At 32.6% G+C, this 12,577-nt stretch overlaps 3 protein-coding genes across 4 annotated transcripts in view; 1 reads left to right on the top strand and 2 right to left on the bottom strand.

Moving 5' to 3' along the window:
- The window catches only part of LOC116348726 (polyubiquitin-B-like), a 1,987-nt gene extending 976 nt beyond the window's left edge, over positions 1-1,011 (bottom strand). Inside the window, exons 1-2 of the mRNA XM_031779804.1 lie at positions 880-1,011; positions 1-198 (exon numbers count right to left, since the gene is read on the bottom strand). The exon at positions 1-198 is cut by the window's left edge and continues 140 nt beyond it. Coding sequence (XP_031635664.1) covers positions 1-191 — 191 coding nt within the window. The 5' untranslated portion in view covers positions 192-198; positions 880-1,011. The remainder of the gene's footprint in view (positions 199-879) is intronic.
- Positions 1,012-1,395: 384 nt separating this feature from the next.
- LOC116348761 (transcription initiation factor TFIID subunit 6-like) lies at positions 1,396-3,489 on the bottom strand. Its single transcript, XM_031779870.1, has 6 exons — positions 2,813-3,489; positions 2,497-2,737; positions 2,193-2,416; positions 2,068-2,122; positions 1,682-1,991; positions 1,396-1,608 (listed from the first exon to the last, which is right to left on the bottom strand). Exons 1-6 carry the CDS (start codon positions 3,257-3,259, stop codon positions 1,527-1,529), a joined length of 1,359 nt encoding a protein of 452 aa, XP_031635730.1. The 5' UTR covers positions 3,260-3,489; the 3' UTR covers positions 1,396-1,526.
- Positions 3,490-3,891: 402 nt separating this feature from the next.
- On the top strand, positions 3,892-12,533 carry LOC116348821 (sodium-dependent phosphate transporter 2). 2 transcript variants are annotated; one of them, XM_031779968.1, is made up of 7 exons: positions 3,892-4,233; positions 8,723-8,766; positions 8,832-9,591; positions 9,660-10,085; positions 10,156-10,747; positions 10,821-11,354; positions 11,446-12,533. In XM_031779968.1, the coding sequence occupies exons 3-7, from the start codon at positions 9,396-9,398 to the stop codon at positions 11,726-11,728; spliced, it is 2,031 nt and encodes a 676-aa protein (XP_031635828.1). In that variant the 5' UTR covers positions 3,892-4,233; positions 8,723-8,766; positions 8,832-9,395; the 3' UTR covers positions 11,729-12,533. The 2 variants fall into 2 exon arrangements, with proteins under 2 accessions (XP_031635828.1, XP_031635829.1); XM_031779969.1 differs by lacking the exon at positions 3,892-4,233 and adding an exon at positions 8,575-8,593.
- The last annotated feature ends 44 nt before the right edge of the window (positions 12,534-12,577 follow it).

Here is a 12,577-nt window from a genome sequence, read left to right as displayed (position 1 = left end):
TCTTTTTGAATGTTATAGTCGCTCAATGTACGACCGTCTTCGAGCTGCTTTCCAGCGAAGATCAAACGTTGTTGGTCTGGTGGAATTCCCTCCTTGTCTTGGATCTTGGCCTTTACATTTTCAATGGTATCGGATGGTTCGACTTCCAAGGTAATGGTTTTACCAGTCAATGTTTTGACGAAAATTTGCATGTTGATTCTAAATTGACAAAGAAAAGAAACGAAAACATTAAAAAAATGCAGTAAAATCGTTCAAAATGTTGCTATAATATGAAAATTGAATGCGATTCTGCGTTTGTAAACTAACTATTAACCCGACCAAGAATTTATGTGAAAATGCGTCGATAATTCGTTACTATATGTGATTTAATTTCGAAAAACAAAGAAATCGTTGGTTGTTCGTGTGTTTCTCGCTACAAAACTGCGCAGAAAAAACTCTATGAGTGTGTGTGAAGCACATCAGATGTTTTATGCAAGTCATGTAATTGGGAGAAAAAATCAAAATGGCGTCTGAATGAGAAAAAAATTGAAAAAAAAAATGTTTGGCCAAAAATGAAGAAAACAAAATATAATTCTTTGAAATAATCGTTGAAAAATCATTGATTTTCGATAATTCGGCTTGAATAATTCAGAAAAAGTCTAATTGAACAAAGAAAAAAAAAACGCAAATGGAGAAAGGCGTCAGCCAACTTTTGTTTGAATCGAAGTAACAAATGAATAAAATTATCGAATGCTTTTCCTTATGATTAACCGTTGAAAATGTTGACGAATTCACGACTAAGAAAAAAATGAACATTGAAAACATTCAAAATGTTGCTATAACATGAAAATTGAATGCGATTCTGCGTTTGTAAACTAACTATTCAACCGATTTACTTACATTTTCAATGGCCGCAAAATAAATGATAGCGTTTGTTGAATATTTTGGCTTGAGCACTTTTTTCTTCTTGAACTGTTAACTTCGACTTGTAGACAATATATGATGAACAATGGTGAACTTGTGGAAACGAAACACAGTGAATGCGTCTATAGTTGTCTCTGTCGCTCATCGAAACATCTGTATTGCGTTAGACTAGTTTTATGTGAAAAAAACGTACTAGATTGGTTGACAATCGTGCTCACGAAAGGGTCGTTAGTCTCAACCGAACACTTTTTCAAAAATATTTAATGACGAATCATTTTCACTCTTTTCTTTTTTTGCATTGATCATTATATATTAAAGACAAACTACCTACCAATTAGCATCACAAATAATTTGCGTTGCTTGTTTCTTTGAACCATTCAGTAAACAGTAGAATTCTAAAACATTAAAAATGCTACAACAGACCACCTTGAAAATTTAATTCCGATTGATTATAATGTTCAAGTCATTATGTCAATAAACCACACAATCAAATTACAGTTCAAAAAATGAGCCATTTCAGCTTGGTTTTTATTTATTTTTTAATCGTTCATACAATAAATCAAATGGTGTTTTCAAATAAATTCCAGAGAATAAATAAACTCTGGACTATTTATACCTTAAATCTATTTTGGAATTGGCGGTGGGCCATTCCGAGCTTTGATTACAGCTGGAAGTAGTGTATTTCCAAGGAAGCCATAGACGTGACTGTTGAAATAGATGATAATAATAAAAGAAAATTAGCCAATGTTTGTATTTAAGCAATAAGTCTGGTCCTTACATATATTCCTCAAGAATATCTGGTGGATCTCTGATTGTTCTTATGACTGGAACACATGATTTCTGTAGTAACGCTCTGATATGGCCAGCAACTGTCTTGTCAGCATTGTTTGATACTGTTGCACTCAGGTATGGTTCGATTCGATCCGAAATGAATTTCAAACGCGGCACGATAAATATTTTAACCACTTCACTTCCAAGCTCAGCCAAACCAGCTATCGATCCGTACAATGATGACAGAGATATTTTGTCATTTCGTAAAGCATTACTGAATAGTCTTGTCATACGTGTTTGTAAGTTATTTGTAGATGCTAAAATGAAACAAATCGATTCGATATTCCATTAGATGAGAATTTTGAATTATGTTCTCTGTGTGTTACAACTTACTGTTAAAATTTTTCAAAATCAGCGCCATCAGTTGGGCTGCAAAGTTCCGAAGCACCTAATGAAACAAAAAACGAAAGAGGTAATTAAGACTGTAATTTAGAAGCAAAATAAACAGTTTGCATTACCCAGTGCTGTTGATTGTCTGTTGACAGATCACGTGATACAATGCAGGTGGTCACCGAGGGTACTAATTCATGTAGATACTTTTCCAAAAGTAAAGATGGATTTTCCAGAAGCGCCTTGACCATTCGCATAAGATAAATCAACAATGTAAATTCCTTTTGCACTACATTCACCTTTACACCCTCAGCAATGAATGTACACATTCTTGGAAGCATTTCATGTAAACCTGAAAAATATTCGATATGCATGAATAACTATTAGCCACGTCATCTTATTGTCAAAATGATTCAAATATTAAATACTAACCGGGATCATTTGCTAATGAATGTAGCGCTTCTACGCGACGTGGTTCTTCTGCACCAACACATGCTTCGGTTATCTCCTTGTAGTACAGCTGTTGTTCCACCGACAGTTCATGCGTTGCAATTTGTTTGACATAAACGGTTTCCGAATTTTTGAATTTTGTCGTTGGCTTGCCGGCCACATCTTTCTCTGCTATAGTGTCAAGTTTTTTAGCTGGATCTGTTGAATCCACCAATTGTTCAATCTAAATGAGAAATTAAATTGAGTTGATTTTATTAAATAAAAAGTAATTCATTTAACAAATTGTAATTCTAATTACTTGTGATATCGGTGGTGGATTTTCAGGAATAGCCGGCTGAATTCCATTTACACAAAGCCAATGTGCTCGAAGTGAAACATCCAATGGTAATTTTGGTGGATTTGCTTGAGCAAGATGGGTCAAGTCTAATTCTTTGTCTTCGTTGAAATGTAATTCACGACCGCCACCGGAAGCAAATCGAAATGGTATAAAGTCACGTGTGACAAAACCGTATTGAGGCTGAATGTTTCGTACTTTCAGCGAATGGTCAATATCAGAAATGGATAATTTCATTCGTTTGGCATGATGCATAAATTTTGTACCGTCTTGAACAATTTGCTTTAATTTAGATGAAACATCGTCGGCCAGCTCTTTGGCTGCATCATCGCCCAATGAATTCAAACCAATACTTTCGGCAATCACTTTAATTGATTCAACGGATAACTTCGTTCCATAAAAATCACTCATCTTTAAAAATATTCACACTTGTCACTGCGTTAAATGTTTCACAATTCAATGTCTATAGTCGACTGAAAGGTTGATCATATTTTCCCCTTCTATTCTCTAAAATTCCATTTTACAATAAGTTTGTAGCGGAAAAAATTATATGAAATTTCATTAAAAATGATTGCTGAGTCAAAATTTAAAAACAAACAAACAAAAAGCACATACTAAATGGTATATATATCAGAAACATACCATCAACTCATTTGACAGAAGTAATTAGAGCATAGTCTCCAACGTAATTATCATAATGGGTACGTTCAATGACGTGCATGTGACAGGAGCGTTTTTTCTCCTTCTACAATGAACAAATTGAGCCATTGCCGTTGGTTAAAATATTTATTCGAATTGAAATGTTTCAATTGGTCTTTTTTTCCATTGCTTATGATTATCCGGTTTTTGCTAATGATTTCGAATGAGAATGTTCTATAAATCAAATAAAAATAAACTCTCAATGAATTATTGAATGCGAAATCATTTCAAATAACGGTATTTGTTGGATTGGTTCGACATTCAATATTGATTGTCAATAGGATAAACTGTGTTCACATCTACAACTCTATATATAGTGAATAACACATACACGTGTGTAAAGTATAAACGTTATGCGGCGCACTCGCAATTCATGTTTTTCTCCATATGAATGTTGTATCGTGTGAGTTGTGTGAAAAGAGATGGATAGTGAATAATAATAGCATCGCAAGTATTCGGACACACATGTGAACGTTGACTTCAAATATATAGTGCACAAAACAAACCACAAATTCAGAGTTGCTCTTATTTCAATCCAGTCTGTACGGCTGTCAACGTTCTCCTTTTTTTCGTTTTCGTTTTCTCCATCATATCCTTGTTTGAGGAAAAGGTGGTCTTCTGCCAAAAAGGATTTGCTGTTCGAATCAATTAACACCAAATTTTTGATTTCATCGCCTATTTTTCAAGTATGTATTCAATGGAAACAGTGTCGATTAAACTTAAACTCTGGTTTTTGTGAACTGAAAAAGAAAATTGGAATGCAATTGATAACAATTGGAAAAAAAGTGAATATCTTGTGATACATGTAATGCAAGTATTTGACAACATTACTCAAATCAGTGTTTGTGTTCTTCAATATATAAAATAATTAGAATTTCCAAATTGAAGTGTTTTTCATTGGTTTTATCATTGTTGTTTTTTTTTTGTTCAAAGACAAATAATCGAATTTGTGCAATAAGAAAAAGTATATGATACGCATACTTGTAGGGTGAGACCCCAACGCGGAAATTGTTGTTGTTATACTTATGCCGTGCATTAAGGGCATAAGCACACATTTTCCACGTGTCTACTGTATAGCACAGTGAATTCCATAAAATGTATAGTACATCTGTTCTATCCGCGAAATGTGAGGTTCTGCTATGAACGGCAAGGCATTGAAATATCGATCAATAAAATTTTGTATAACGCTTACATCATGTTGTGATGCGTGCAAAACAATCTTAATTTTATCCAAATTATTATTGACTTATCCATATAAAATTATCACATAAATTTACTGATTTATTCCGCATTTCCGTAAAGGTCAAAACGAAACGAACTTTACATTTCGCAGATGGTTTCCGAGGGATAATTTTCGTTTATTGACATGTCATATCGTCTTGTAATCAAATTGACCACACAATGATGCAAATTCCCCCTTCGCAACAAATAAACGCAAAGCTAGCTCAAAGAAAAAATTGATCCATTTATGAGTCATTCTTAAGCCTTCAAACTTCCATGCAGGTCACGAATCCTTTTTGTTTCTACAAATTTTTCCTTATACGCCGCAATTAGTTTGCCCAAAGATCCAAGCAAAAATTAATTAATTGCGTCATAGTAAGATATGCTACGAAATATATAAATAATTCGCTGTCAATTTATGTTGATTTAAGAGAATTCAAAAATATTTACACTGGAACTATTAATTTTAATACCCAAAAATAATTTAAAGTCATTTGAATTTAGTTATAATTTTGCTTGTCATAAAAAATATGCACATAAAAAAACTGAATTTGAACTGTTCCAACGATTTATTTCGAATTATGAAAGCCTAAAGTCAAAACATAAAAAACATAAAATCATTCACCCAAATTGATTTATTTGTACAATTCTGTATCCAAACTGGTCAAATTTAAATAATACGATAATTTATAATCATGAGGATGGATAATTTTTATTTTATTGCATCCATGCACTCAGAAAACATTGAACCTTCAACCTAAATGACGGTATAAGGGAACTATTTTAAAAGTTCAAAAGAAATGCAAAACTAGTTCATCTTATGGATATATTTATTTTCGAATAACTATGGCATACCAAAATTCCGAGTATTGAATTAGATCTTAAAGAGCCCAATATTTACTTATGAATCATTTTAATGAGTCATACCTACTGACAGTCAGTAACTGACTGCACTTGATAAACAACAAAGGTTGTATATTTCGTGTAATTGTATATTGTATGCAACTCAGAACCATAAACTAGGCCGCAAAATAAACAGAATTATTGCTGACTCGCAATAGATGTAAATTCAGATTGACAATTTTCCAAATAAAAATTACATTAAATAAATTCATATCGAATTAAATTGCGTCATAGAAGCGGTTCAGTAACAATCCAACGGTCATGACCGAATATCGCCCGAGTATGCATACCCATGGGTTTGATAATTATGTATGAATTTAGCCGAAATATAGCACTTTTTCTATCAACATATTCTTGAATTTTTTTTCTTTGTGCTATATTTATGTACTCTTCATACTATATACCCTCTCAAAATTTCAATATCACTATGAAATTTTGATATTCATGCGATTTTCATGAAAATCCACCGATAACTTGGGTAATACCCCTAAAGTTATGATATCGAAATTTCGAGAGGGCGAGAGTCAAGCGCAATAAGGGCACACTATATAAACGCCATCTATTAATAACCGACTAACTACAATGTAAATCAAACATATCTGTTTCCCCTTTTTATTTACTCCCTTCTCCTCTCGCTTTACTTTTACATTGTAGTTAGCCTGTTTTACAAAGATGTCGTTTCTGTGTAAGATATGTGACGTCACAATGTATTTATATGGATAGCGCTCGACTCTCGCGAGACGGAGAGTACATAATTATGGGCCAATTTGCTTAAATGAATTTATTTTATTATCGAATTATACCAATATTTCACCGATTATAACAGTTGCTATTTTTGAAGACGATATCCGGTCATGACTGTCGGATTGTTACTGAACCTATAGAAGCTAGGTTTAAGATATGTGATGTCGGTTCCTTAAACAAATTCAAAAACTATTTTTGAAAAACATTCAACATCGAAATATTGATTTTTATTATTTTTTTTCCTTTGAGCACACCATCAATTTATTTTATTCAGTTACAACGATTGATTTTGAAATAATATTCATCTAAATGGAAAATTCCCTGCTTTGTAAAAAAACCAGAAATCCAATGAAACTAAAAACATAATAAAAGAAGGGGAACAAACATTACTATGTTTCTAAAGCACAACCAAAATATTTGTTTCTGATTTGAACAAGAAAACATCGGTTTTGAATGTGATTGTCAATGTGTTCTAGGTATGTTTGTCATACAATCATTTTGGTTTTATATTCAAGGCCAGACATTCAGTTGCCAAATATACACCTGCATATCCTTACATATACATACATCATTTTTTGTTCAATCCATCTTGCTATGGAAAAAAGGATCTACAATATTTGGCTATATCAAACGGTCTATTTATAATGCAAGGCGATTTTTTTCCAATTCTTTGTTAAAAAACATAATGAATATCCATTTACATAAAAAAGGCCATTGTTCTCTTGAAATGTTGTTTGTGGCAGATGTATTTGGCAATTATGATGAATTAGTCAAATATCGTAGAAAGATAGTGAAAAATACATTTCTAGTGAAAAAACTCATTGTATTTCGATCATGCTAGAATCACGTCATATAGTATATGTAGGCAAACGTATTGTATTTAGAGATTGAATGCAAAAAATTTCACAGCAATCAAGAATGTTTACACCAAATTTCTTGACAATGCCGGAAAAGCTGAAACTTATTGCATCACTTTTTTTTCGTTCTAAGTGTTTTATACAATGATTTAAAGATGAACACACGAAACAACGATGACTCTTATAATTTCAACAAAAAAAAATCAATTGTTTTTTTTCGTATCACAAAATCAAGACTGTTCGTTAAGTCTAACATGATCTCACTCAAGGTCAACGTGAAACATGTCATATCTTTAATCGATGGACAAAAATGAGTTTATTGTTCTTCGCCAATACTGTTTTCGAGGAAAAAATTTGCGCCTATATTAAAACTTATTTTTACTAGAATTGGCGCCTATATGCCAAAAAAATTTATAGCTCAATAAAAGTATACTTTACAATGTGAAATTCAAATGACAATAAAATTGAAGTGAAAATGGTATTCGAATATTTACTCAAATTTAATTTATCAGAAATTCACCTTAGATAGTATATCAATGAAGAATATTTAAATTGTATCATCAAGTGAGCAATTTACTGAGTGCATTTTGCTTTATGTCCGTATGCATAACGAGTCAAAACAATAAGTCATTTGGCATGCCAATGTGAAAACGAGTGCAAGTCACTTGAGTGCATCAAATCGACAGTGTCAAAAAATGAAAATAATAAAAACTCAATGTAAATGTATCGAGCAAATTAATTAGAAGTAATTAGGTATATAATGATAATTGATGACAACAAACAGCAATTGATGATATCTATTCCATTACGAAGATCCAAAATGATTTCTAAGTCCTTCATACGTACACTTATAGTTTGAAAACGTGTAATTGAATTGTTTTCTTTATTCATAACACAGTGAAATTACGCCTACTCGCTGCATATTCAGACTATAGTCAATATATTGTAAATTAAAACTCATATTTCGTTTCTAATTTTATTGTGACAAATTATTATTGTTCCGTATTCTACTTAACTCGTTTAAACTGAACTCAATGGCATTGCATGTTCCAATTCAATTTGAAGATTCTAATACGTAAATCGATGATTTTCGCAAATACAAAATTCATCGCCTCTTGGCAGGGATATTGCAGTTCACTGAAGAGAGTTTGAAGTTGTTTGAATTCTGTGATTTTCCAATAAATTGACAGTGAATGATTTCTTGCGATGACCTATTTCAAAATACTTCAAATGATGAAATTCTTGTCTTATATACAATTTTTTTAATATACCAATATGAACAGTATTAGTCATGTTATGATTTACATACAAACCTGTAAAGGTATCAGATATGTGTATTTTGAATTCAATTGTCTATTTCTTCAACAATTTAATTTCAGTATTTAGCTGTATATTATAGACTTCAATCAATTATTAATTAAAAGTAAATGTTTCAATTTATTTTTTTCAGATATGAAAAAGATCCATCTGTCTTCTGGGTTTTCCGTACCTCAGGTGAGATCAAGATAAATAATTTTCTTATAATCTACATAAATAATTTCCAACTTGAATAATTTCAGACGATAATCTGTGACGGATAGTACTGCATCATTTTTATCATTCACTTAACCCACTGAAAATATTAAATAAGAAACAAAACGCGATTTGCATCCCATACATCTTTGCTTATCTGTCAGAATAGTGGAACCCCTTTTGTAGTATTGCAAAGGATATATTTTACTATTTTTTCAACTTTTTCAAGTGATAGTAGTCAGTGGTTAAAATCAATATAGTACGAATAGTACAAATTAGTATATAAAATTGAAAAAAACAAAAAAGAATTCCAACCATTCCGAAAGTTAATTATTTTTAATGGCGTCTACCAACCTGCACCAGGAAAATGCAAATAAATATGCATTAAATTTGATAAACATTTAATTTTTGCTCAATCGTTTCTTCATTTTATTCATTTCTCTAAAAGTATTTGTTTTCATAATAGCCATTTTTCGAAGATCGATTCAATTAAAACTTTCTTTACTTATTTACTTGAAATCTTTTTTTGTCCACTTGTTGATCAAGTGACGATTTCGGTTCTTCTTTTTGTCCCTTTTTAAAATACAAAATCAACAAATTAAAATAACAAAATGTTAGAAGCATATTCGACAAATATTCTGTGGTTAGTTATATTGGGTTTTGTGATTGCGTTTATCTTGGCATTTGGCATCGGCGCCAATGATGTTGCCAATTCGTTTGGAACGAGTGTCGGTTCCGGTGTACTGTCGATTCGAGCTGCCTGTTGGTTAGCCACCATATGTGAAGTGTCTGGAGCGATTTTAATTGGTAGGTATCAAGTGAAAGTCACAAATTTCAATGAAAAATAAATAAAAAACATTTTTTTCTCATTAAAGGTTACAAAGTATCTGATACAATGCGCAAAGGAATTTTGGAAACAAGTTTATACAATGATTCGGAAACTGAATTGATGTTGGGTTTTATTTCGGCTTTGGCAAGCAGTGCACTATGGTTGCTGGTCGCAACATTTCTTAAGCTACCCATCTCTGGTACGCATAGCATTGTCGGATCAACCATTGGATTCAGTTTAGTTGCACGCGGAACGAACGGCATTCAATGGTATACGTTGGGAAAAATTATTGGTTCTTGGTTCATTTCACCCGTCATGAGTGGAATTATGAGTGCTTTTCTATTTTGGTGTATTCGTACATTGATTTTGAAAGCGAACAACCCACTGAATGCTGGCCTTATCGCTCTACCTCTTATATATGGATTGACAACTTTTATTAACGTTTTAAGTATTGTGCTCGATGGACCTAAATGTAAGTTAATGTCTGCAAACATTACCAATAAGCATGTTCTAATCGATACGCTATTTTCATTTAATTTTAGTACTTTACATGGACAACATTACAGCACCAATTGCTATTGCGATTAGTTCAGTCATTGGCTTAATCATTGCCATTGCAATTCAAATATTCCTTGTTCCATGGCAGCGCCAAGAAATTACGGGAAAAACAGATGGTGGCCGTGTTAAATTTACAATCAATGATTCGAGTGAGTCGACACCGTGCGGAAGTCCAACGAAACGAAATCGACGTCCAGTATCATTAGTTCAATCCGATTCAAAGATGTTGCCTGCAATCACCGAACAAACCGAATTGGCATCGTTCAATAACCTAAGCAGCTTGAGTCCATGCTTTTATGCAAACGATAAATCGCAATCGAATGCCGAAAAAAATCATTCACAGACCAACGGAAACTACAAAATCGATGCAAAGATTGTTGCAAAGGCCGAAAAATTGTTGGGCAAAAATCGAAGCTTGGACAACATCGATTTGACCATTACCAGTTTAAACTTTATCGACGAACATCATCAACAACAGAATGGACATGGATTGTGTACAGGAATTCAATCTCAGCCTCTACAAAGCTACTTTGACAATCAATTAAACGTTCAATTTTCTTCAAATTCCAAACAAAGGTACGTATTGCAAAAAAAAAAACGACGTAGAAATCCGATTACTGATTTACATTTTGTTTCATTTGCACATTAGCGATGATATCGGGTCCACGGTAACAACGAATATGTGTAATGAAGTTGTCATTCCCATATCGAATACGACGGTGTTTTCGGGAAAAATTCTGCCAGCGGATAACAATATTGTGAGCAATAACAACAATGAACTTCAGACAAAAGGGGGAGAAAAAAATGCTATTGTGAACACTGAACACCTCGAAGCAAGCACTTTATCGCCAAATTCAAGCAAAGTTCCATTGATATCATCAAAGACCGATGAAGTGACCAAAGTAGATGACCCAGAAGATGTTTCCAAACTATTTTCATTTTTACAAATTTTGACAGCAACATTTGGTAGTTTTGCACATGGTGGCAACGATGTATGCAACGCAATCGGACCATTAATTGCTTTGTGGATGATTTACAAGGAAGGAACTGTTAAACAAGAATCAGAAACACCATTGTCATTGCTTCTATTCGGCGGCGTTGGCATTTCGGTTGGTCTATGGATTTGGGGTCGGCGAGTTATCGAAACGGTTGGAAATGATTTGACAAAAATTACACCATCAACGTAAGTGGCTTCTTCTCCTTTCAGCTTTCTGAATATCATTTTCGAATTAGTATCCTCAAAAACCTAATAAATTTTTGTTCTCTTTTTGCAGAGGCTTCACAATTGAAATCGGTTCGGCTTTCACCGTTCTTTTCGCTAGTAAGATTGGCATACCAATATCTACAACACACTGCAAAGTTGGTTCGGTCATTTTTGTTGGCTACGCTAGTGCTCCATCATACACTGATGAGGATAAAGCAGCCGGCCTACCACCGCCGAAACCAATCGATTGGGGTCTATTTCGTAATATTATATATGCATGGGTTGTTACGGTGCCAATTGCAGCACTTTTGAGTGCCATTTTTATGTTTACGTTGAGAAAATTGGTACTTTAGGAAGTGACGTTGAAATTTCATAACACACGTTAGACTTTCATTTAACGCTGATCCAATGCTAAATAGTCCGCTGAATATATTTGTAACTCAATATTAGATATAATATACTACAAAACAAAAATTTATAAGAAAACATTTCGGGGAATGAGTCATCACAAAAAAAAAAAATAAAGAAGAAATGAAATTTATAAATTCTAAGCTCTGAACAGATATTTTCACACATAAACTGCTATTTCGAAAAGCAAAACCAAATAAATAAGAAATAGATTATAACTACTACATTTTTGGACACAAGCAAATTCTGTCTTAGTTTTATATTCAAGTTTTGTCGATCTTCAGTTTTTGAGAAATTGTATAATTACATAATTTATCTGATTGTCTTAATAAGATATGTTTATTTCCCTCCTTTTTTTGTTACATTAAAAACTAATTAAATAAATTCAAAGAATGCCACAATTGGATAAGATTTCGTAAATGTAACATTTCAACAGAAATAATTTTTTAAATGTTCATTGCTCTTAACTTGTGTAAATTTTTTGAACAATGGTCTATTTTTGTGTTCGAAAAGAGAGTACATAAAGCCTGTTGAACAGTTAAATGTGAAACTAAAGTTACTTTACTTTCATGTTGGCACTTTCATCTCAACATCACATTTTCTTTGTGCCTTTAGTTGCTGTTCTTATTCTCTTTTCGATCCAATCAATATGTTTATATGATACTGTTGTCAATTCACTGTGAAAATAGAAAATAAATTTACAAAACAAATGCCATGAATTATTGCATAAAAGAGCGTAAAGACCTAAAATATGCCTTTCAATTTTTGCAATTACTTACAAAAATCTCTAAACC

This window comes from Contarinia nasturtii, unplaced genomic scaffold (assembly GCF_009176525.2).
Source record: "Contarinia nasturtii isolate CC-2019 unplaced genomic scaffold, AAFC_CNas_1.1 Cnas_scaffold_2678, whole genome shotgun sequence".
Classification (NCBI taxonomy): Eukaryota; Metazoa; Arthropoda; class Insecta; order Diptera; family Cecidomyiidae; genus Contarinia; species Contarinia nasturtii.
This window is presented reverse-complemented; position numbering and strand designations above follow the sequence as displayed.